This window comes from Perognathus longimembris, chromosome 6 (assembly GCF_023159225.1).
Source record: "Perognathus longimembris pacificus isolate PPM17 chromosome 6, ASM2315922v1, whole genome shotgun sequence".
NCBI lineage: Eukaryota > Metazoa > Chordata > Mammalia > Rodentia > Heteromyidae > Perognathus > Perognathus longimembris.
The window spans coordinates 71,388,418-71,410,131 of record NC_063166.1 but is presented as its reverse complement, the minus strand read 5'-3'; the positions used below and the strand labels follow the sequence as shown (position 1 = coordinate 71,410,131).

Genomic DNA, 21,714 nt, shown 5'->3' with positions numbered 1-21,714 from the left:
GTTTGCTGGGACAGATCCAGTTAGGCGTGTGTTGGCAGCAAACAACGGAAATCCAAATTGGAAATGTTTTAGCAACATTTGTCTCTCCGTTTCCTTGCGGCTTTTGTAAGAACTTTGTACAGGAGACAATGTCTGTCTTGGGAACCTCCCCTCTCATCTCATTGGGTAGAGCTATGTCAGATGACACTCTCACCTAGCCAATCATTGGCCAGGGAAATAGTGGCACTAGTGTGTCTTCCACCAATCAGAAACCACCCCCAAGGGGTGTGGTTCTTTGGAGGGAATTGGATTCTTGAACAAAATAAGGCTCTGCCCATCCAAATGGGTAGGAGACTGTTGGTGACTCCCTGATATGGGGCTGTGTAAGTCCACGCAGGGCCACTAAAGACAAGGCCATGAGCTTCCCAGAGAAGAATCCTGGAGGGCTTCCCGAGGTGGTGTTGCACTGGGTCTTGAAGGGTGAAGCACTTAGCAATTAATCCAGGCTTCTCGTGGCCATGTTCCCTCACATTCCATTAGGTCCTTTCTTCTGGGCGGTGGGGGGTGGGGGGGGCAGGCTCCAGTAAGTCTGCAGAGTCTGTTTTTCACCCTTAGGCCAGAAGAGAAAGCCAAGGGGCTGGCGGTCGTGATCGATGCCAGGAAAGAGCCACCACAGCCTGGCCTAGTCCGTGCCCTGCAGGCCACCCAGGTGAGTCTGAAGGGGACTGTTGAGTCCAGGAGTCCCTCTGTGGCCACCAGGGGACTGTGCTGTACGAGGGGTCCATTGTTGGGAGCAGAGTCTCTACTCTGAGTGGCTGCTAAGGAAACCTGACACTGAGAGGCTTAAAGACAAAGAGTTCATTGGCTCAGGAGTTAGCCAGCTTCAGGTATGGCTGGATCAAAAGGCATGAACGTTGCCAGTAGACTTCCTCTTTCTCCATTTCTGGGTCTGTCTTCCTGGGGATGGAATAGTATCCTCTGAAGGCCCTATTCCCTATTTGGTGGCTCCCAGCCCCTTTAAATCCACATAGTCTCTCATTTCAATCCAGCAGGAAAGAAGGAAAGATCATATTCCCACTGGAGAGTTTCCTGAGTCTCATTAGTTGCAGGGGTCCCTGCACCCCGGGTGCTCTCCCAACCAGCGGGAAAGGCAAGGAAGCGCACCCCACCGAGGGTGAACCCAGAATAGGTAATGAGCCGCGAGTCGCCCGCACCCAGCCCAACCCGATCTTTCGCTGGCAGTTGGACAATCAGACGACTCAGGAGAGGTTCAAGACTGCTCTCAGTTTTAGTGGGGCAGACCCGATCTTAAGTATGGGCAATGGCAGCAGGAAGAGGAGGGTGTAACATACCTAGCCAGGGGCGATGATTGGCGGTCCAAGCTGTCAGTCAAGGGCGGAAGGCCATGGGACCTCCCTAAGGGGCAGCCTAAGTACTAGCAGGACCACCCCCAGGTTACTGCCGGCAGCCATCTTGCTGCACATGGTCTTAAGGCTGGGAGGCGTGGCCAGCTAGAGCCGCTTTTCCAGTTCCGGACCCAGAAGGCAGGCGGGGCTAACTGGGATCCCTCTTCCAGGAGGCGGTGCAAGCAAGCACGCCCCCAGGGACTGAGGCAGGCAGGGCTCTTCAGGTCCTCACTCCCGAGGCACAGCAGACACACACCTCTGGGGCGTGGACAGGTGGGGCCAGTCGGTGCGCCCCACAGTTAGTGTGGATTGGCTCACACGTCCACCCACCATCCAATCCAAATGGGCAGGAGAATGTAACATCCTGATTGGCTCCATAAGTTGCCTCCTGAACTGAGAATGGAGGAGATTCCTGACCACCCATTATGGGCAGCCAGATAGATGGAGGAGATTTGGTGTGGCTCGCCTCATGACCTCAACTTATAGGTGGGGAAACTGAGGCCTGGGGTGGAGGCATCTAGGTAGTGTTCTAGGCCCGTTTGGCCCTGCTGCTCTCTGGTGGGAGACCTCCACCAGGCTGGGCTACTTGCTTGCTCTTATCAGGACAGGCAGAAGGGAGTGAGGCTGGAGCAGCCCTGAACCTGAGCCCTGTCGTTGACAGGCTGTGGCCCCAGAACGGGGGATGCTGTTCTTCTTGGGGGAGAAGGAGGCGGCGCTACTGCTGCAAGCCCTACCTGCAGCCCAGGTGAGAGGGGTGGTGCAGGGGGTCGTGGGCAGTGGAGGAAGGGAGTTGCTGGGGTGACTGGATGCGGAACCCCAGAATTCATGCACTGGGGTTGGTCTCAAGATACCCTCGTGTAGGAACAGAAATTCACACCCTGGCACCCTACCTGCTCCTGCTGCTGCTCCATGAGAGGCATCGACAGATCAGTCACCGGTTCCTTCTCTCCAGCAACCCTGGAAACATCTGGAAGACACAGCCATGTGATGGAGAGGTGGTGCTGGCCGTGCAAACTATCACCTCCCCACTGTTTTTCAGCTGGGGAAACTGAGGCACAGTGCCGTCTCACAAGCCAAGTGCAGAGCTGTAATCTCCTGACTCCCAGCCCAGAGCCTCATGCACATTGCCTGCTGTTTCCCTTCCTAATGACGAAATGTTGGCCGGGAAGAGCCAGCAGCTCCCACTAAGGACTTGTCCCACAAGAAATTAAAAAAAAAAAAGGCGCAGTGTGAGCATCTCTCAAAGCATTGGGCATGGTGGTGCATGCCTGTGATTCTTGTACTCGGAAGGAGGAGGCACTGGAGCCATGAGACCTTGGGGTGGAGGCGCTGCCCAGCCCATGGGATCTGAGCAGAAGGAGCTCTGGCAGGGACCGGGGCTGCCACCTATGAGCTACATAGGTGGACTCCACACCTACCCCTGCCTGACTCAAACTGCCCTCAGCCCCCTCTCCACATCTTAGGGGCAGGATTTGGTGACCATTCTCATTAGCCCCCAGGAGGAGACAGCACACCTCTGCTGGGTCCCCAGACAACAGTTCAACAATTTTGGAAATGTGACCTTTCAAATCAGTTCATGTGGTTGCTCAAAGTGGAGCTGTGTTAAGAAATCGCCAGGCTAGGAAGGAACCAGTGCTGTGATTGATTAGTGATGTCTGCCTTGGGCACAGTAATCAAAGTGGTGGTAGCAGTGCTGAGATCGATTAGTGATGTCTGCCTTGGGCACAGGCAAGCACAGTGGTGGTAGCAGTGCTTGTGTTTGCACTGTTTCTGGGTTCTGGAGTTTGACTGGTCAGAGTTCAAAGTTTCCAGACAAGACGGGGCTTCTCAAAGGCCCCTCTGAACCTTCACTGTGGAAAATGGATGGGTGCTAAGACAAAGACCTTGGTAGGACTTTCTCAGACACCTGTCCCCACGGGGAGGCCTCTGGCTCTGACCCACTGCTCTGTCTGCAGGTGGAAGTGCTGACTTCATTGAAGGCCCTCAGCCACCACGTGGACTCCAGCCAGCTGCCTGACACCCTGGAAGGCTCCTTCCCCTACTGCCACAGCGAGTGGGTGCAATTCTTCCAGGTGTCTACCCTTACCCTGTGCTACCCCGTCCCACTAACCCATCAACCCCGTCAGCTTCACAAACAGTCATTCAACAAACACTGGCAATGGAGGCATTAGATGGGATGAGAGCTCAGATGTATGTATGTATGTATGTATGTATGTATGTATGTATGTATGTAGTATGTATGTATGTATACTTGTATGTACATATGTTGTCCCCTTTCCCGCTCATAGCCAGGCTCCCCTTTCCCTTTGCTGCTCAACCCAGTGGCTTTTCTGTTACATTTTCTTTGTTCCCTCTCTCATTTCCTGAGATGAATAATTCTTCTTTGTCTTTATGTTCATCTGTCTTCCTCTTGTTTTCCTCCTCCTCCTCCTTCCTCTCCTGCTCCTCCTACCTCTCCTCCTCCTCCTACCTCTCCTGCTCTTCCTTCCTCTCCTCCTCCTCCTTCCTCTCCTCCTCCTCCTTCTCCTCCTCCTCTTTTATCTCCTCTTCCTCCTCTTCTTCCCCTTCTTTTTGGTATTGGTCATGGGGCTTGAGCCCGGGGCCTGGGCACTGTCCTTGAGCTCTTCTTGCTAAAGGCCAGCACTCTACCATTTTAAGCCACAGCTCCACTTCTAGTTTTCTGGTGGTTAATTGGAGATAGGAGCCTCACAGACTTTCCTGCCCAGGCTGGCTTCAAACTACAATCCTCAGGTCTGGGCCTCCTGAGTAGCTAGATGGGCGTGAGCCACTGTCACCCAGCTATGAGCTCCTACTGGACCCAGAACATCAAATGGACAGTTTGTTGTGAGGGTTGTGCCTCGCCTCTGTGCCGGGTTCCCTGGGGCCCTGCACAAACTCACCCATCAGATCCCACCCTGCCCTCTCAGGCACAAGCCACTGTGGCCTTCATTTCACAGAGGGGGAAGCCAAGGCCCAAAGAGGTCAAGTAACTTACCCTAGGTCTCACAGCCAGCAGGTGGTGGCACTAGGCTAAAAGAGGCTCTGTCCTGTCTTCTTCTTCCCAGCAGCTCCCCTGCCTGAGTGTGGTGGCCACACGGCCCTGTGGGGCACCATGGTGTCCGCACAGACCAGAGGACCTCTGGTCCTTCTCAGAGCCAGGCACCGGTGGCTCACACCTGCAATCCCAGCTACTCAGGAGGCTGAGATCTGAGGATCATGGTTCACAGCCAGCCTGGGCAGGAAAGTCTATCAGATTCTCATCTCCAATTAATCACCAAAAAGCCAGAAGAGGCGCTGTGGAAGAGTGCTCACTGTGAGCAAAGAAGCTCAGCGACAGCACCCAGGCCCTGAGTTCCAGCCCCAGGACTGATACATGCTCACATGTGTGTGCGTGTGTGCACACACACACACACACACACACACACACACACAGCCCCCGCCCTCCTGGGTGGGGGCGGCCTTCCGGGCCCACACTGACAGCCGCTGTGGCCTCGGCAGATGCTGGACCCGTTCCTGGCTGACCTTCGCCGCGCCTCCTCCCTGCTGCAGGCGTCCATCGAGGAGTTTGAAAAGGGCGAGCCCACAGGGGGGGCCCAGGTGAGCCTGGAGCATGTGTGTGGAGGTGGGGGAGCCACGCTGCACCCCAGATTCTACAGCCCATGGGCTCTGTGAACAGGACAGCCGCTCACGGGGCACCTGCTCCTTGCAAGGGGCCCCGGCCTGGGACCCACTGAGCCGCCTCTGTCCCCGGGGGTCGGGGTACCGGCTCTCCTGGGAGGCTCCACTCAAGGCCTGGGTTTTGATCCCGAGCACTGAAAAGAAATGGAAAGGCAGAGCGAGCGTGGTGGCGCAGGCCTGGGATGCCAGCTCCACTCAAGGCCTGGGTTTTGATCCCGAGCACTGAAAAGAAATGGAAAGGCAGAGCGAGCGTGGTGGCGCAGGTCTGGGATACCAGCCCTGGGTAGGCAGAGGCGGGAGAGCGCCAATCCAGGCCAGGCCACATGGTGCGTCAGAGGCCTACCTGGGCTATCCAGAAAGAAGAAAGGGGGGAGAAGACAGAAAGGAAAGGGAACATTAAAAATGGTTCCAGATGCCAGAGAAGGAAGGGTGAGGAAAACGGCCGAGGAGGAGAGGCTTCAGAAGAGATGACAACGGCATTTCAGTGGATGCCTGCAGTTTAAGGAGTTTGCCTTCCAGGGGGACTGAGTTCCAGGCAGAAGCCAAGCCTGTGCAAAGACCTTGGGGCAGGTTACTCTTAGAATGGACTGGAGGGGCGGGGCAAGGGGGGGAAGAGGGGAGGCAGAGTGGGGTGGGGTTGGTAAGATTTGCCCTTCGGAGGGCTCCGGAGCACAGGAAGGGGATGTCAGGACCTGTGGGGTTGCTGTGGTGACCGTGGAGACTGGGGGTCCCTGGCATTCTGCTGGGAGCCCTGGGAGGTGGTAAGGGCAGGTGGACATGGGACCTCAGCGTGCCTCCCTGTGCCAGCAGGAGGCCACCAGGGACCTGAGCAAGTCCAAGGAGCTGATGGCGGCGGTGCTGAGGGACCCGGGGCTACTGGGCCTCCAGCGGGAGGGAGGAGCTGTCCTGGCTGGGCTGCAGGGCCAGGCCAGCAGGCTGCCCTCCAATCCCGACATCAGGTATGGACGCTCGGGCCTTCCCCACCAGACCCTGCCCTGTCCCTCAGCCTGGGAGCTCAGAGAAGGGGTGCCGCCTGCCGGAGCCACATGTAGCATGGGCCCTGAGGGGACACCCGACACCATCAGGATGGAGAGAGTCGGGGGGGGGGGACACCAGAGCACCATCAGGGGATGGAGAGAGTCCGTGTGTCACAGGCAGCACCCCGTCATCTGTAAACTAGGAATCCCAAGTGCCCCAAACTCTTCCACACCATGAAATGGCTCCGTGGGCCACAAGATGCAAACCGTGGTGTACCGTGACCCGGAGGCTGCATGTAAAAGGTTCCGATTTGGTGCTTAGACCCCGATAGAGCTCATCGTTGCTTGACAAATATCCCAAAATCTGGGGAGACAAGGAAAAAAAAACCCCAAACAGCCACAAAACAGTTCCTAAGAGAAGGGACACTCAACCCGTAATGGAAGCCGTCGCTAGCAAGTGGACATGTTTTCTCTGATCCCACACAGCTGCTTCCATGGTTGCGAACCCGCACGCATGGCTGCGGTGTTTGCACATGCTTGTAGGAGCAATGTGTTCAGGGCTGCCCAGTGCGCACAGCCTTGCAGTGAGGAATTACGGGCGCCTCTGCTGTGGAGGCGATCCAATCCACTATTATCACTACGGCACAGGAAGGGCCAGGCTCAGAGCGATCAAGCCACCAGCCCAGAGCTACACAGCGGGGAAGTGGGGGAATTCTGACTGCACCCTGGAGCTCCAGCCCCAGACTCAGGGCCAGGCTCCCACAGACGGGAGCACTGGCGGCCCTGGGGCCTGATGCCTGACATGGGGGTCCCTTTGCCGGGAGGTTTTTGTCAGGGAGCATCTGCCTCGCTTGCAGGGCCCAGCTCCCTCCTGTCTACCTTAACTCCTGCCAGGCGCCGCGCAGTATGTCCACCAGGGGGCGCTGTGGGCCCGCGCCAGCCGCTGCCTGCCTGAGCATTCTATGCATGGCCACCCTGGCCAGGCCCCACCCTGTGTCCTGAGGGTTCCCGCCTCGCCCTGGGCCTGGGGCTCCCCAACCCCCTTCCCCTGGGTCCAGCAGAGGCTGATGACAGCCACAGGCCTCTGGGGACTTCCTGAGGAGCTCTAGGAAGCTCTGGAATCCCAGCCTCACCCACAGTGGGGGCAGAGGGGGGGCGGGTCATGGAACCTGGACATGGGCTTCTCAAAGTTCCCTGAGGTTAAATCACCAGCACCTCGAAATTTTGTTCCCATGTGTCAATTGGAAAGCAAAGCTCAAAAGGCAGAGGCATCAGGCCAAGTCCGACGCTGGAAGGTGGCATTTGGAAGGCCCAGAGAGGTCCAGAGACCGACCCAAGGCCACACAGCAAGTCAGCAGCCAGAAATCCCACGGGGTGGGGAGCCCAGAGCCCAGAGACTGGGAATGGTCCTGTTATTGGGCAGCCACAGAAGGCAGAGAGGGGAGAGGAGGACATCCGGAGCCTCCACGGGCCCTCTCTGCCCTCTCCCCGCCAGGTGTCACCTGGATGAAGCCGCCGCCCTGTACAGCCTTGTGGACGAGCAGCTTCACGTCCTGGTCACTGTGTCCAACCACCACCTGGGGAGGCTGGAGCTCCGGATCCGCCTGGGCCGCCTGGAAGCCGCCATCCACCAGGTGAGGGGGTCCCGGCCCGGGGCCGGGTGGGGGAGTGGGGCTGGCTCAGACCGGTGACACTCCTTGGCACCTCATGGGGACCCCATCCCAGGATCTCCCCACCAGGCTGCCGGTACCCAGAGCCAACGCATCTGCCCCAGCTCAGACCCCGGCCCAGGCCCAGGGCTCCGCCCCGCCTCGGGCACCTGCCACGGATTGGACTGTTCACGCCTCTGACCCCACATTCTTGCCAGAAGTTGGTCAGTGCCACGCACCCTGGCCAAAGTCAATGAATAGGAGCTTTATCCTTTCTTAAAATCTTGCTTCTGATACTGGGGCTTCAACTAGGGCCTGGGTGCTGTCCCTGAGGTTTGGGGGTTGTTGTTTTGTTGTTGTTGTTCAAAGGTGGTAATCTACCACTTGAGTCACTGCTCCACGTCCAGCTTCTTGCTGGTTCATTGGAGATAAAAATCATATGGACTTTTCTTGCCAGGCTGGCTTCGAATCGAGATCCTAAGGTCTCAGCCTCCTGAGTAACTAGTATTACAGGCATGAGGCCCCATTCATACCTGGCAATGGAACCTTTAAAAAATTAAAAAAAATTAAAGACATTCTAGCTGGCTGCCTGTGGCTCACCACGCCTGTAATCCTAGCTATTCAGAGGCTGAGATCTGAGAATTGCAGTTCAAAGCCAGCCCAGGCAGTGAAGCCCATGAGACTCTTATCTCCAATGAACCATCAGTGGTAGAGTGCTAAACTTGAATGAGAAAGCTGAAAGATAGCACTCAGGCCCTGAGTTCAAGCCCCGCACCCCCACCAAAAAAAAAAACCAACAAACACCTCTTACAGACATCCTAAAGTTGGGGGTGGTGTGTCCCACCTATAACTCTAGTACTTGGGAGGCTGAGGCAGAAAGACTGAGGGTTCAAAGCCAGTCCAGGCTACATAGCAAGATCCTGTTTAAAAACCACCACCAGACAAACAAGAGCCCATCAAAGGGACCTCGTGCTCCCGGAGAGCCTTGGTCCCCTCTGTCCCTTGGTGGATCTTCGAGTCTGCCTGCTGCGGGCAGGGCTCACACGCGTGTTCCTGGCTGGCATTACCCTTTGGTGCCCCCTGAGCTCACCCCTGCGTGTCCAGGGGGCCGGGAGTGGCCATGGCAGGCCTAGGTCGCCCTGTGGCTTCCCGGCCACCTCGGTGCACACAGAGGCTGCCTGTGCGCAGGGGCCCTGCCCAGGCTGGATCCCCCCCTCCATCCCCCACCCGCAACCCTGCCTAGGGTGGCCTCTCCCAGGAGCCCGAGAGTTCAGCACACGAGCCCCAAGTCCCTTCCCAACCCTCCACCGCCGGGTACTGCGGGGCTGCCATCCAGGAGGAAGTGGGGGGTCGCCCACGGGCACCCCCCCAGGGGCTGCTCAGGCGCCCATCTCCTGTCCTACCCAGGTCAGCGCCTGGATGGAGCGGGAGGGAAGCCAGTGCCTGCGGGTGCTCGAACCCGCCGACGACCGCGCGGAGAGCGTGGAGAAGGCGCACGCGGCCTTCGAGGACTTCTTCCTGCAGGCTGCGGTGGGTGTCAGGGCGGCCAGGGGCTGGCTGGGGCCAGGAGAGGGTGCCCGAGGCCTGGCCTGGTGGGGCAGAGTGGGGGAAGCACAGGAGGGTTTTCAGAGGACTCCTGAAGGGGGTTCCCTCCCCCAGGAAGCCCGACCCCCCCCAACCCAGCAAGCCCAAAGAAGGCTCAGAAGCCATTCCAGCCAAACACAGGTTCCATGGCTGTGTCTCCCGCCTGACCCGTCAGCCCCAGGGGGCAGAGGCACTGAGTGACGTGGACTTGGGGAGCTCTGGCCTGTTGCAGTCTCCTGTGAGGACAGGGGTGGGGGACACCGACGAGAGGGAGGACACCGAAAAGCCTCTGACCCCCAGCTTGCAGGTCTGGTTAGTTTCTAGAAGGATCTGAACTGCCAAAGCCAGCCTGGAAACTGTCAAGAGCTTAGAGCGTGGGCTGAGCCCTGCGAGGGGCCACTGTGAGGTCCTCGCGTGACAGATGGGGACACGGAGGCCCAGGGCCGCTCAGCGGGGCGGGCGTTGGGGAGACCCAGGCAGGCAGGCAGCGAGCGCCACCGTCTTTCTCCGCTCAGGCCCAGTACCGCCGCGGCCTGGAGCTGTCCAAGCAGGCGGCCCAGCTGGGAGCAGCGGGCGGTGGGGCAGGCGAGGCCGGCAGCGGCGGCGGCCCGGGGTTCCCCGAGCTTGCGGCCTTTGCCGCCACCCAGCGGGCCTTCCAGGCCAAGCTGACCCATTTCTACATGGCGGCCGAGCGGCAGCGCACAGACCTGGAGACGCTGCTCCATCTGCACCGCTTCTGCAAGAAGGTGAGCCGGGTGGGGGTGGGGAAGGGGGTCACCAGCACAGACCCCTCCCCTGTGGGGACGGTGTGTGGGAGGATCCACAGCACGACCCACACAGGCCCTGCTAAGGGAGAGAGCCGGGGTGTGGACAGGCAGGTCTCTGTCCAGTGTCAGGCCTGTGTCTTTACCCCACCCAGGAGGAAGTAGCCACCGGCTAAGGAGGGAGGGGGGGTGTAAGGGTGAGGATGGCGAGGGTCCCACGAGCAGAGGCCACGTGAGCAGAGGCCATGCGAGCCAGCGCACATTCCACGCAGGAGGGCCACCAACCAGACTCCCATTTTATACACAGGGAGTGGGGAGGTGGGGGTGAAATGAGGTGTCAGCCATCAAGCAACAGTGGGCCTCGACACCCTTCCCAAATCCAAGGGACAAAGGTCTCATTTCTCTGGAGGGGAAACTGAGGCCTGCAGGTAGCCAGGCAGCAGTCTGGGAGAGCTGAACCCATCCACGGCAGAGAGAAGGCTGTGGGCCGGGCCTCTGCCCCATGCCCTGGGGTGCCCCCCCTCAATTTGCCACAAAGGACAGAGTGTGGGAAGAGCGTGACCTTCGCCCTGTCGCTCTGAGGCTGCCCCCTGCAGAGGAGGAACACGCAGGGCGCCCCAGGACACCGCAGGGCAGGACCCCATCGGGGCCCGCAGGCCTGGGGACCCAGGAAGACAGGGGCCTTTCTGTGTCTAATGGGGCAGCAGCAGGGCACACAGATGAGGGGTGGTGATGTCCCCTCAGCCGCCCCAGGGGCTGGAGAGGCGGGAGAGGAAGGCTGTGTTCCACAGAGTCGGGGCCTCATAGGCCGATAGGAGCTTTGTGACCCTTAATAGTAGACTCTACCTCTCTGAGCCTCAGCAAACTGGCAACAGTGATGACAACAATAATAATACCTGAGGAGCTGGAGGCCTGGCTCACGTGGTAGAGCACTAGACAACCAGTGAAAGCATCAGATACGGAATTTGAGTTCTGGCCTCGGGGGAAAAACCAAAACCAAAAAAAAAACAAGCCCCGGACCAGAGGCTCACGCCTGTCATCCTAGCCGCTCAGGAGGCTGAGACCTGAGGATGGCGGTTCAGAGCCAGCCCTAGCAGGAAAGTCCATGAGACTTTTATCTCCAATTAGCTACTTAGAAAAGGCCGAACGTGGCACTGTGGCTTAAGTGGTAGGGTGCTCGCCTTGAGCCAAAAGAAGCTCAGGGATGGCGCTCAGGCCCTGAGTTCAAGCCCTAGGCCTGGCAACAAACAAACAAAACACCTTGATGCTGACGTATCTGGCCCTATTCTAGTCATTTTAGGTCTTGTTTGGTGGTTACTCCAGTCCTGTCTGGCACTGTACCCATTTTTTTTTTTTGAGAGGTGGGACAGCTCACCCAGAGCTGCTCAGCCGCCTGAGAGTCAGAGCTGAGATTCGAAGCCAGACCCTCTGGTCGGAGCATCTGTCTTGCCAGGCATTGAGAGAATTAGATTCAACGGAAGTCATTCTCAGTGCAGGGCTGCCACAATTCAGAATTATTATAAATAATATCTGCATTGTCATTATCAGTAGCAGAAGGTGGAGAAGGAATTCCTTTAGGAGCTTCTGGAAACTTCTCTCCCTGGCTCACTGATTTCTGCTCATTTCTTGCCCCAGTGGCCTTTCTACATCAGCCAAAACTCGCTCCAGCTCTGAGGCCTTTGCCCAGAAGCTGTTACTTGCATAGCTGGCTTCTTTTCCTTCTTCCTCTCTCAGCACACGTCCTCCTCCTCCTCCTCCTCCTCCTCCTCCTCCTCCCTGAAGCCCACCGTGATTGCACGTATGTCCGTCTGGCCTCGCCAGGAAGGGAGAACCCAGGACAGATGGGACGATCCCATTCTGGGTTTGGCTCCACTCTGTGCGGCAGCCGGGCCTCTGTAGTCACATTAATAACACGGCTGTGCTGCTAATGGGAATTTATGCAGCCTCTGGCTGCATGTGCCACCGAGAATATGAACCCATCTGTCTAAAGACAAGTTTCCTCAATAATGCGCGGGAAGACGGTCCCTGGAGGAAGCGCTTCTGCAGGCCTGCAGCCCAGCGGCCCAGCCGCCGCCAGGTCCAGAATTAATGGAGAGAGAGGTTCTGCTTCTCTCGAGCTGCCGGGGACCCCACATGCCTTGGCAGCCTGTATATATTTTGGGGTAAGGGAGGAGTTGGGGTAGGCAGAATCATAGGTTGAGCTGGAGGGAAGGCCTCGCGCTCACTGGCCGCTGTCCTGTTTCTGATCAGCCAGTTTCTTTTTCTGGTAAGAAACAGGACTTTTAGGGGAGCAAGACAGAGCTGAGTTGGGACCCTAGCTCTTCCCCAACTGGCAGTGGTGACCCTGGGCCAACGCTGTCACTGCTCTGCGTCCTGCTTCCCCCACCCTGCTCCCCAATTTTTGTCATTGTTTTTGGTCAGTCCTGGGGCTTGAACTCGGGGCCTGGGCTCCTTTCCTTGAGCTCTCTTGCTCAGGGCTAGCGCTCTACCACTTTGAGCCACAGCTCCACTTCCGGTTTTCTGGTGGTTAACTGGAGATGAGAGTCTCATGGACTTTCCTGCCCAGGCTGGATCTCAGCCTCCTGAGTAACTAGGATCACAGGTGTGAGTCACCAGCACCCGACAGAAGGTTTATTTTTATGGTTGTCCAGTGCGCAGCCATTTTACAAACAAGGCAAACTGAGCCCCAGAGATGGGTAGGCCTGCCAGCCCATAGGTCTATTGGAAGATACCTAGAAGCTGTTTCTGTGTGATCGTGTGGTGGTATCCTGGTAGGGAAGAGAAGTCATCGCCATTGTAACCCACCAAGATGGGGGTCCCTGATGTTCACCGGGTGCCTGCTAGTGCAGCCTAGCCTTTCTTACAGATGGAACCCCATTGCGGTCCTCACTCCCCACTTCCCTCTCTCTTGACCCCCAGATGACCTGGTTCCATCTGGACTGTCAGGATCTGATGGCCCAGCTCAGGCTGGGCAAGGCCCAACGGGCCAGCCCGGGGGACCAGCGCCGCCTTCAACGCTACCTGTGGCGCCTGGAGTCTGAGTTTCCTGCCGAAAAGCTCACGGCCATGAAGCTGCAGGTGGCCTCGCTGAGCAGGGCTGGGCTGGGCCAGGCCCTGTGGGAGGAGGCACAGGTCAGGCACGAAGAGATCCAGAACCTCCTGAAGAAGGCCCTGGCACGCTGTCCATGCCCGGCGGCTCCCACTGCCCAGTTCAGCAGGCCAGCCGCTAAGGGCCAGGGTCCGAGTGGGGTGGTCCCTTCCCGGGGGACGTGGGACTTGCCCTTCCAGGATGCACTGGGTGTGAATCACCTGCCAAAGCCCTGCTGGCCCCCTCTGGTTCCCAGAGCGGGGCAGCATCGGAATTTCCAGGCAGACCCTCCACGCCAGGAAGCTGGCCAGGCTGAGGCTGGTGAGAGCCAAGGCCCCTATGAGCTGGGCAAGACTTTTCCAGAACACATACTTAATACCTTCTCCTTGAAGCCATTTCCCAGGCCGAGCCAGCTCCCCCACCCCACTGGGGGTGGCTTCTCCTCAGAGGGGACCGACTCACAGACCTCCCTGGAGAGCTCACCCCAGACCAGTCCACCCGCTTCCCTGTAGCCGGGGCACAGTTCCAGGGTAACTGTGGCAGGCCAGGCTACAGCCCACTGGGAGCCCGGTTGTTGCTATGGAGACTTGGCTAGCCATCACTTGGGAGGATAGCAATTGTGAGTCCAAGCTAGGTACTGGTGGCTCACGCAGTGAGCCAGTGACTGGTGTCATCGCAGCTACTCAGGAGGCTGAGATCTGAGGACCACAGTTTGAAGACAGCCCAGGTGGATAAACCCAAAAGACCCTTATCTCCAATCAGCAAACAAAAAGCCAGAGTAGAGGCAAGGCTCAAATGGTAGAGCGTCAGCCTTGAATGAAAAAGCCAGCCTAGAATGCAAGGCCTTTTCAAGCCTCAGTACTAGTACACACACACACACACACACACACACACACACACACACACACACACACACACACACTCTGTAGGTCCAGTCCTGGCCGCAGAAAACTCCAGGATGTTTGCTTCTTGTCTACATAAAGTCATGAGTGGGATGTCAGGATCCTGGCTCATTAAAGCATCAGTTGGCCCCCTAATGCCAGGTCTCACTGTGCAAAGGCCTGCGGTTACCAGCTCTGCCTAGGGTCTTACTCTTAGGCAGCCCAAACAGCCCCTGGAGTTGAGAGAAGTGGGTGCACTTCCCAAGAGGCCACAGCCAGTGCAGCCCTCATTCTGGAAGAGGCAGAATAAAGGGGTGAGTCTGGGAAGGCAGGAAAGGGCGTTGATGCCAAGCACATTCCTGAGGGCGGATGGAAGCTGTACCCTGCCAAGGACCTGAAGAGGAGACAGGACACCAGAACCACAGCCAGAGCTGCCCAACTGGCGACCAAGGGACCCCAACATCCCCCGGCTTCCAGGCTGATGGGGATGAGGGGGGAGACATAAGAAGGGAGCTGTCTCACTTCAGGTAGAAGAGATCTGGAAGGCACCATACTTTGCACACGGCCACAGCAGTGCCCCCTAGTGCTCCCTCTGCACATCACGATGATGGAAGTCTTCCCACCCACGAGTGAGCTCATCTTATCAAGTCGGCCTTCTGGCAGTAGGTTCAGCATCTTTCTGGTCCCAGTGGGAGAGGAGGAAGTCCACACCGTGAGACCATGGAATGGGAGAGAGGCAGCCTGGGGTAGGCCTGGGAAAGTGAGGTGTCTTAACAGGCAGCCCCACACACTCAGAGTCTCTAGTGGCTTCAGGAATCTTCTAACAGACTTCAGATTTCTCTAAAAGTGGTAAGGGACCTGCCTGCTTCTGAGCCACAGTGTGGGTGATCGGAAGACACCTTCCCCTCGGAACCCTCCCAACCCCCAGACAATCAAGGCCCCCTCCTGGGAGCCTATGTTTGGAGCCACCAGCCCTTCCCGGTGTCTCCCGGGCAGCTCCGTCAGGTGCCACCGGCTGGTTCATTTATAAGCCATAGAAGTTGGCTTTGGCTTATAGCTCTGGAGGCTGGGACGTTGGCATCGATTGGCAGGCTGCACTTGTCCCTCCCATGAGGGAAGAGGAATGGGCCGAAGCATCCTTTATCATGGAGGATGGTAGCTCCCACATGAGTCCTTCTGGACCTCTCACACCTCAAGGCCCCAGTTCCGGACACCCACTTTGTGGAGTAAGGGCTCTAACTCAGGAGACACAAAGTGCAGCGGGATGCCAGTGGACGCCCTGGAGGCGGGCCCTGCGCTGCGCTCACCCTGCTTCCCGCCCCCTCGCCGGCTTCCTCACAGCCAAAGGACGCAGGAAGATTTGATCAGCGCATCTCCATCCAGACCTGTCGTCTCCAAGGGGGACCAAAGGCTCTTCAGATGTTACCATAGCAACAGCATCTCACCAGTGGGGACCACAGGCAGGGAGCCAGGGAGACCTGGGGAGCAAGGAGGGAAACTGATTTCTGAGAGACCACAGCTACTGTCAGGAATGAAGAGGCCAAAGAGGAGCACGTGATACAAAGATTCACGGGTGGGTAATGTCCCCCAGGTCACTCTGTAGTCCCCTCTGTCTCAAAAAATAAAAAAGGGACTACACCCCAAATCCCCGTTTTACTCATGCCAGTCCCTGGAGGAAGGGGGATGCAGAAGTGAAATATGAATGAATAGCCATAGATAAGATAATGAAGAAATGCCAAGCATTTTGTTGATGAGCCCTGAGAAAGGCTTCACCAGGCTGTTGGGTGCTTTGTGACAGCCCTGTGAAGCTGTACTAATTGATGTCCCCAATTTATTGAAGGGGAAACTGAGACTCAGAATACCTTGGGGGCCATTTGCCCAACGTCCAGTGAATGACAAAGCTGGACTTAGTATGATACTAATGGTTTGTGTGTGTGTGTGTGTGTGTGAGAGAGAGAGAGAGAGAGAGAGAGAGAGAGAGAGAGAGAGAGAGAGAGAGAGAGAGAGAGAGAGAGAAAAATTTTGGAGCATGAACTCAGGGTCTTAGCTTTTTCACTCGAGGCCAGTGCTCTAATCTACCACTTGAGCCACAGCTCCACTTCCAGCTTCTTGGTAGTTAATTGGAGATAAGAGCCTTTCTGGCTGTGAACCATGATCTTCAGATCTCAGCCTTCTGATTGCAAGCATGAGCTACTGGTGCCTGGCAATACTGACATTGTGGGGGCATTATCAGCTAAGCTTTGTCCCCTTACTGTACTATAGTACCCATGGCCACTGCCATGTTCCCAGGGACCCAGGCTGGGTTCCCAGGGCGGCATTTATATCTGCTTGATTGTGGCCAAATAAGTGACACAGGCCCTGGAGTTGGACTGACCCGGCGCTCACCCAGGCTCTCGTCTTTACAAGCTGTGGATCCTTGCTCAAGTGCCGCCACCTCTTTGTGCTTAGTTTCCTGCACTGTAAATGAAGTGAGGCCTTGTGAACATTCTTACAGAGGTTCTTGGACCACAATCCACGTCCACCAAGTGGTAGCTACTATTGCACTTTGGTGCCAGCCTGGCCAGCCCTGCCTCTGTGATGTGGAAACACTAGGAAGGACATCTTCCCCCATCCCAGACTCCCAATAAAGACCCTACTGATTCCCAAGGAGTTGTTTGCTCTTTGAAGCTGGCGAATTCCCTTATTCATGTTCTGAATCCCCCAATTGTCTCTCCAAGGCCAAAGGGGCCTCTTGCATTGGCATCGGCCATAACTGCGGAGGGGAGGGCTAGGCAGGGGCCCCTCGCCTCTAGCTTGTGGGACATTCCCCTGCGGCGACCACACAGCTTTGAATCTGAGAAGCCTCAGCCCAGAGGTGCCACTCCAAGGGCTTTACGCACACAAGGGCCGCCTACTCCAGGGAGAGAAGGAGGTCGCACTTACACGGGATCCTAAGTCATGGGGGACACAGCTGTCTCCCGCTGAGACTGGACCGGGGACCCTTTACAACAGAAAGGCTGGGAAACAGGGCAGTAGAGGAAGTGTAGCCTGCAGTCAGGACCTCAGGGGCTCAGCCTCTCCCCCCCCCCAGCCCCACCCCAAGGCATTGGATGGGTAAGGACAGGAGAATCCCTGCCAGATGCCTGTGCATCCAGGCTTGAGGGCCACCAGCCCTCAACTTTCCCCATCTGTCCAATGGGTTGGTTGGTCAGGCCTGCTGGGTCTCTGTGCTCCACCACAGACTTTTTCCTTTTAGGCAAGGTCAGGCCTGGTTTTGTGATAGTTGTGAACAACAAAACAAAACAAAACAAAAACTGTGTGGTCTACCAATGTGTGTTGCTTAAAAGTTCCTGCTTTGGCCTGGTGGTTTGGTTCTTTTTTTTTTTTTTTTTTTTTTTTTTTTGGCCTGTCCTGGGCTTGGACTCAGGGCCTGAGCACTGTCCCTGGCCTCTCTGTGCTCAAGGCTAGCACTCTGCCACTTGAGCCACAGTGCCACTTCCCATATATGTGGTGCTGGGGAATCAAACCCAGGGCTTCATGTATACGAGGCAAGCACTCTTGCCACTAGGCCATATCCCCAGCCCTGTTCCTTTACTTTCAATCCTATTTCAGTCACTTTGTAGAAATACATTTTTACCTTATTCAGACTAGCCAATCACAAGCAGACTGTGAACCTGATCATGACCAATCAGAGCAGAGGGGCGGGGCCTACTCTGCAGTGCTTGCTTGTGAGATTTTTGGCTGATGGCCTTTACCTGTTAGCAGGAGTAAATTCTTCCTTGCTGAGACTATTCTTTATTTTTGTGTCTATTACTGTGATGCCAGTAGAGTGTATCACATAAGGCAAAGCTTTGAAAGTCAGCCGGGCGGGCAGTGACCCCTGTGTAGAGGTGGGCCTGAGCTCTGACAGAAGTCTAGACATTTTGCAGTTTACAAGCCCTTCCACCCCCCCTTTTTTTTTTGCTATGTGTCTTTTCCTCTAAGGTAAGCCTCAACTCCGAGGAGTGGGGGAGTCATTCTCTGGGATAAGAGTTTTACAGAAGAAAAGAAGGGAGCTGGAGTGGGGAGATGACTTGCCTGAGGTCACACAGCCAGAAAATGGACTTAGAAACCTCATCTCTGGAGCCAGTCCTGAGCAAAACCGTGTCACCCCCTCTGAGGTGGTACCCCACACCCCGGCCCCACACCCTGGGGCCTCCAGACCCAGATGGGACAGCTGTGGGGTCAGAGCACACAGTCCGCCCCCAGGGACAGAGTGGCTCTGTTCTCCAGGGGCTGCCACCTGGCTGCCAGCCCAGGACAGACTGTCCGGCCTAGACCGCACCCTCCCCAGCTGAAAACTAGCTCTGGGGACCAGAGCCTTCGAGTCCCTGCAGAGTCAGGGATTGGAGTGGGCATCTGGGGGGTCCCAGGGTCCCACACCTCACTTTCCCTATCTGTAAAATGGGGGTGTGATACGGTGATTTCGCAAACTCTGAACGCACCAGCCTGAGATGAGCTGAGAGGCTCAACGGTGCCATAATGAGGCTGGTCCCCAATCCCAAGGAGTGGAGAGGGGCTGAAGTCAGGGTTCATGAGTCACACTCATCACAGCCCAGTGGGGATTGTAGAGAAGACAAATGGGACTGGGTCTCAAGCACTCCAGGAAGCTGAGCACTGGGAAGGTTGAGAAGGAGGTGACCCCAGATGACCCCAGACACAGTGGTGAAGCTCTCTGCTCCGACATCTCCCTGGCACTCTGTGTTTCTCCCATCCAGCCATTCACCTGTTAACATGTGTGTGCGTGCACACACTAGTCCTGTGGCTTGAACTTAAGACCTGGGCCTTTTCACTCCAGGCAAGTGCTCTACCACTAGAACCACATCTCTGTCTCCAAATCTGGCTTTTGCTGGTTAGTTGGAGATAGAGTCTAAATGGACTTTCCCACCAGGGCTGGCTTCAAACTGTGATCCTCAGGTCTCAGTCCCCTGAATAGCTAGGATTACAGGCTCCTGGCACCTGTACCCTTTTCCATCTTTGTTATAAGCAGGTGAACAGTGTCTTGAACCACAGAGCACCAGTGGTACCCACTGGTAAATTGCTGGTGTGTGTGTGTGTGTGTGTGTGTGTGTGTGTGTGTGAAGAGCCCAGTGTGTCTCAGATGCAGGAATGTTCTATGTCAAGCAGCTGTGCTTTTCCTTCGAGGGTGGAGTGGATTCCACCTTCGTGCATGGAGCTTGTGCTCTGCCCTCCATCCTGCCTCCTTCTGCGAGCCCTCATGGCCCGTCCAGCCATCCAGGACTGAAGCCCACGTGAGTCAAACGGTAGTGGGCCTGTTTAGTAAGCTTAAGACCCTGAGATTGTGCCCTGGCACTACCAGGAAAAAAATAACTTTCAAAAAAGGGTTTGGGAGTGGAGCCTCTTGGTGCAATTAATTAATACGCAGGTTTTTTTTAATAAAAAAGAAAGAGGAACATATAAACATGCTGGTGGGAGGGGCGAGAGCTAACGAGGAGGGTGAGTGAGGATGAATATGGTTCATATGCATGTATGAAGATAGAGCAAGAAAACTTGTTGAGATTGTTTAGGGATGCTACAGATGGATACAGTGTATGCATGTGTAGAAATGTTACAATGAAGTCCCTGGTACAGCTAATGTATGTGCTGAGGGTCCATTAAAACCAAAAAGCCAATAAGAAAGCATTGGAAAGGATGTGCGGAAATTGGGAGTTCTTGTAGACTGCCAGTGAAGGTGCAAAGTAATGCGCCGAGTTTAGAAAATAGTCTGGCATATCCTCAAATGGCTAGACATCAAATTCTACATATATATATATGAGTTATATGTACATATACATACACACACATATATATGCATATATATCCATGAGAAACTGAAACACAACTTTGTGCCTAAATTCTTACCCAATCCCAAATCCATCAACTAATGCACGGATACATAAAATCTGGTGGATACTTTGAGTAGAATAATATTCAGCTGTGAAAAGGATCCACTCACAAGAAGTTAGCACATCTTGACACCAAAGCCAGTTAAAGACATCAGGGCCCCAAGTGTTCTTCCAGCCACACATGGCCAGGGGGCATAAGCCACAGAGGACATGCCACCTCTCCCGCTGGGCTGTGGCACACCACACCTGGAGAAGCTGGACAGCCATCGGCTGCCTCCTAGCATCTTTCCCAGGTGCAAGAGAGAGTGGCCAACCCAAGGGATCCCCTGCGGGTTCTTCCTACACTGCCTGAGGATGCGAAGTGCCTTGACCTGCTGGCCAGTGGCTTCAACAGGATGTTCGATGCTAGATGCTCAGCAGCTCAGAAAGGATCTGATTCCAGGAGTCTATCATGTATCCCCTGTCATGAATTCCCCACCGCTCCCTTCCGCCCGCCGCTAGCAGATGAGAGGCTGGATGCCTGCAAAAGGTGCTCATCAGATAATCACAGATGACCTGAGAACTGAAACAGCCAGAAAATGTTAGGGCTGACCTGAGAACCTGAGTAACTAAATATAAGTTTTAGTGTTAAAACTATAACAGCTTCTAAACCCTGGTGATGACTCCATGATAGAGGGCTGCACCCCCACCCGTGACACTAGTTTCTTGTAGTTTGACATTTAAAAATGTAGGGAGCACTTGTTCCCCTCTGTACCTGGGTAGCAACCATAGTAACAGACAGTAAAAAAAATGATCATAGTCATAGACTATAGAAATAGCCATAATAGTAGTAGAAATGCCATAGTAACTGTCAGGTTGGTTTACTTATGACTGAGTACTGGATTGTTTTAGCCTGTTCAAGCTTGCTTAGTGGTAATGGGAAAACATGGTCACAATTGTTAAAATAAAGTTGGTACTAGGTCAGCCTGACCGCATATTCTGCTTCTATAAATGGCTTGCTTAACCCATTTGTGACTTGCTCTACCTCCTGCACTAACCCCCTGCATCAGTGCTACGTGACCACCTGTTGTCAATTCCTGATATCGAGGCCAGTTCCCGGTATCAAAGCCAAAATAGATAACTGAAAGGGTAGATAGCCAATAGAAATAGGAAAAGACTTGCTTGCTAAATGCCATCCAATCAAGTACCGGCCAAGTTGGAAAAACCCTGCCCCTGTTGTAATCACAATAAAAACCCTGCCTATCTGAGGGTCGGGACTCTCAATCCAGATCTGCTGCAACGGTGATGGTTGGGAGTCCAGGCTTGAGCTTGCAATAAAGACTCTGGTGTGTTTGCATCGGTATTGGCTCCTTGGTGGTCTTTGGGGACCGGAAATCTAGGCATAACAAAAACACAGATGAAAACCTCAACAAAACAATCAGGAGCACTGAAAGAGATTTATAACATGAAGACTTCCTGTAGAGTACATGCAAGAAGTATCATAAAGCACAAGTAAATGGCTTCTATGCTGTTAGACTGTTGTGAGAGACATGGTAGGAGAATGTGGGGATTAGACATATACAGGACATCTCCTATTGGAATGGTAGTGCTCAAGCAAGAGAAAAAGATCAGGTGGGAAAGCAATTTATACACAGTAACGGAAGAATGTTCTCAGTAGGTGGAAAGGGCTCACCAGACCCAAATCATACAAGCAACAAAACAAAACACAGACACCTATATGTATTCTGATGTGGGAGAAAAATGACGAGCTTTTAGGCAAAAATAACAAATAGTGTGTGAGGGGCTAATAATCAGATTCACATCAGACTTCTCTGTAGCAGTGGAAATTAGAAGGAAGTGGTCAA

The 21,714-nt window shown here is 55.3% G+C and overlaps 1 protein-coding gene and 1 long non-coding RNA gene across 3 annotated transcripts in view; one reads left to right on the top strand and one right to left on the bottom strand.

Annotated features, from left to right (window-relative positions):
* Positions 1–13,842, top strand: part of Kiaa1755 (KIAA1755 ortholog) — a 31,686-nt gene extending 17,844 nt beyond the window's left edge. Inside the window, exons 6-14 of one of the 2 annotated variants that reach the window (XM_048349177.1) lie at positions 595–688; positions 2,047–2,130; positions 3,341–3,457; positions 4,884–4,982; positions 5,874–6,022; positions 7,536–7,674; positions 9,097–9,219; positions 9,789–10,019; positions 12,957–13,842. In XM_048349177.1, the coding sequence (XP_048205134.1) occupies positions 595–688; positions 2,047–2,130; positions 3,341–3,457; positions 4,884–4,982; positions 5,874–6,022; positions 7,536–7,674; positions 9,097–9,219; positions 9,789–10,019; positions 12,957–13,637 (1,717 nt within the window). In that variant the 3' untranslated portion in view covers positions 13,638–13,842. Of the gene's footprint in view, positions 1–594; positions 689–2,046; positions 2,131–3,340; positions 3,458–4,883; positions 4,983–5,870; positions 6,023–7,535; positions 7,675–9,096; positions 9,220–9,788; positions 10,020–12,956 lie in introns of both variants that reach the window. The other variant, XM_048349176.1, reaches the window with a different exon arrangement.
* On the bottom strand, positions 558–17,698 carry LOC125353470. The gene is made up of 3 exons (XR_007211333.1): positions 17,615–17,698; positions 7,802–7,805; positions 558–568 (listed from the first exon to the last, which is right to left on the bottom strand). It is a non-coding gene; the product is annotated as an uncharacterized LOC125353470 (long non-coding RNA).
* Between the last annotated feature and the right edge of the window lie 4,016 nt (positions 17,699–21,714).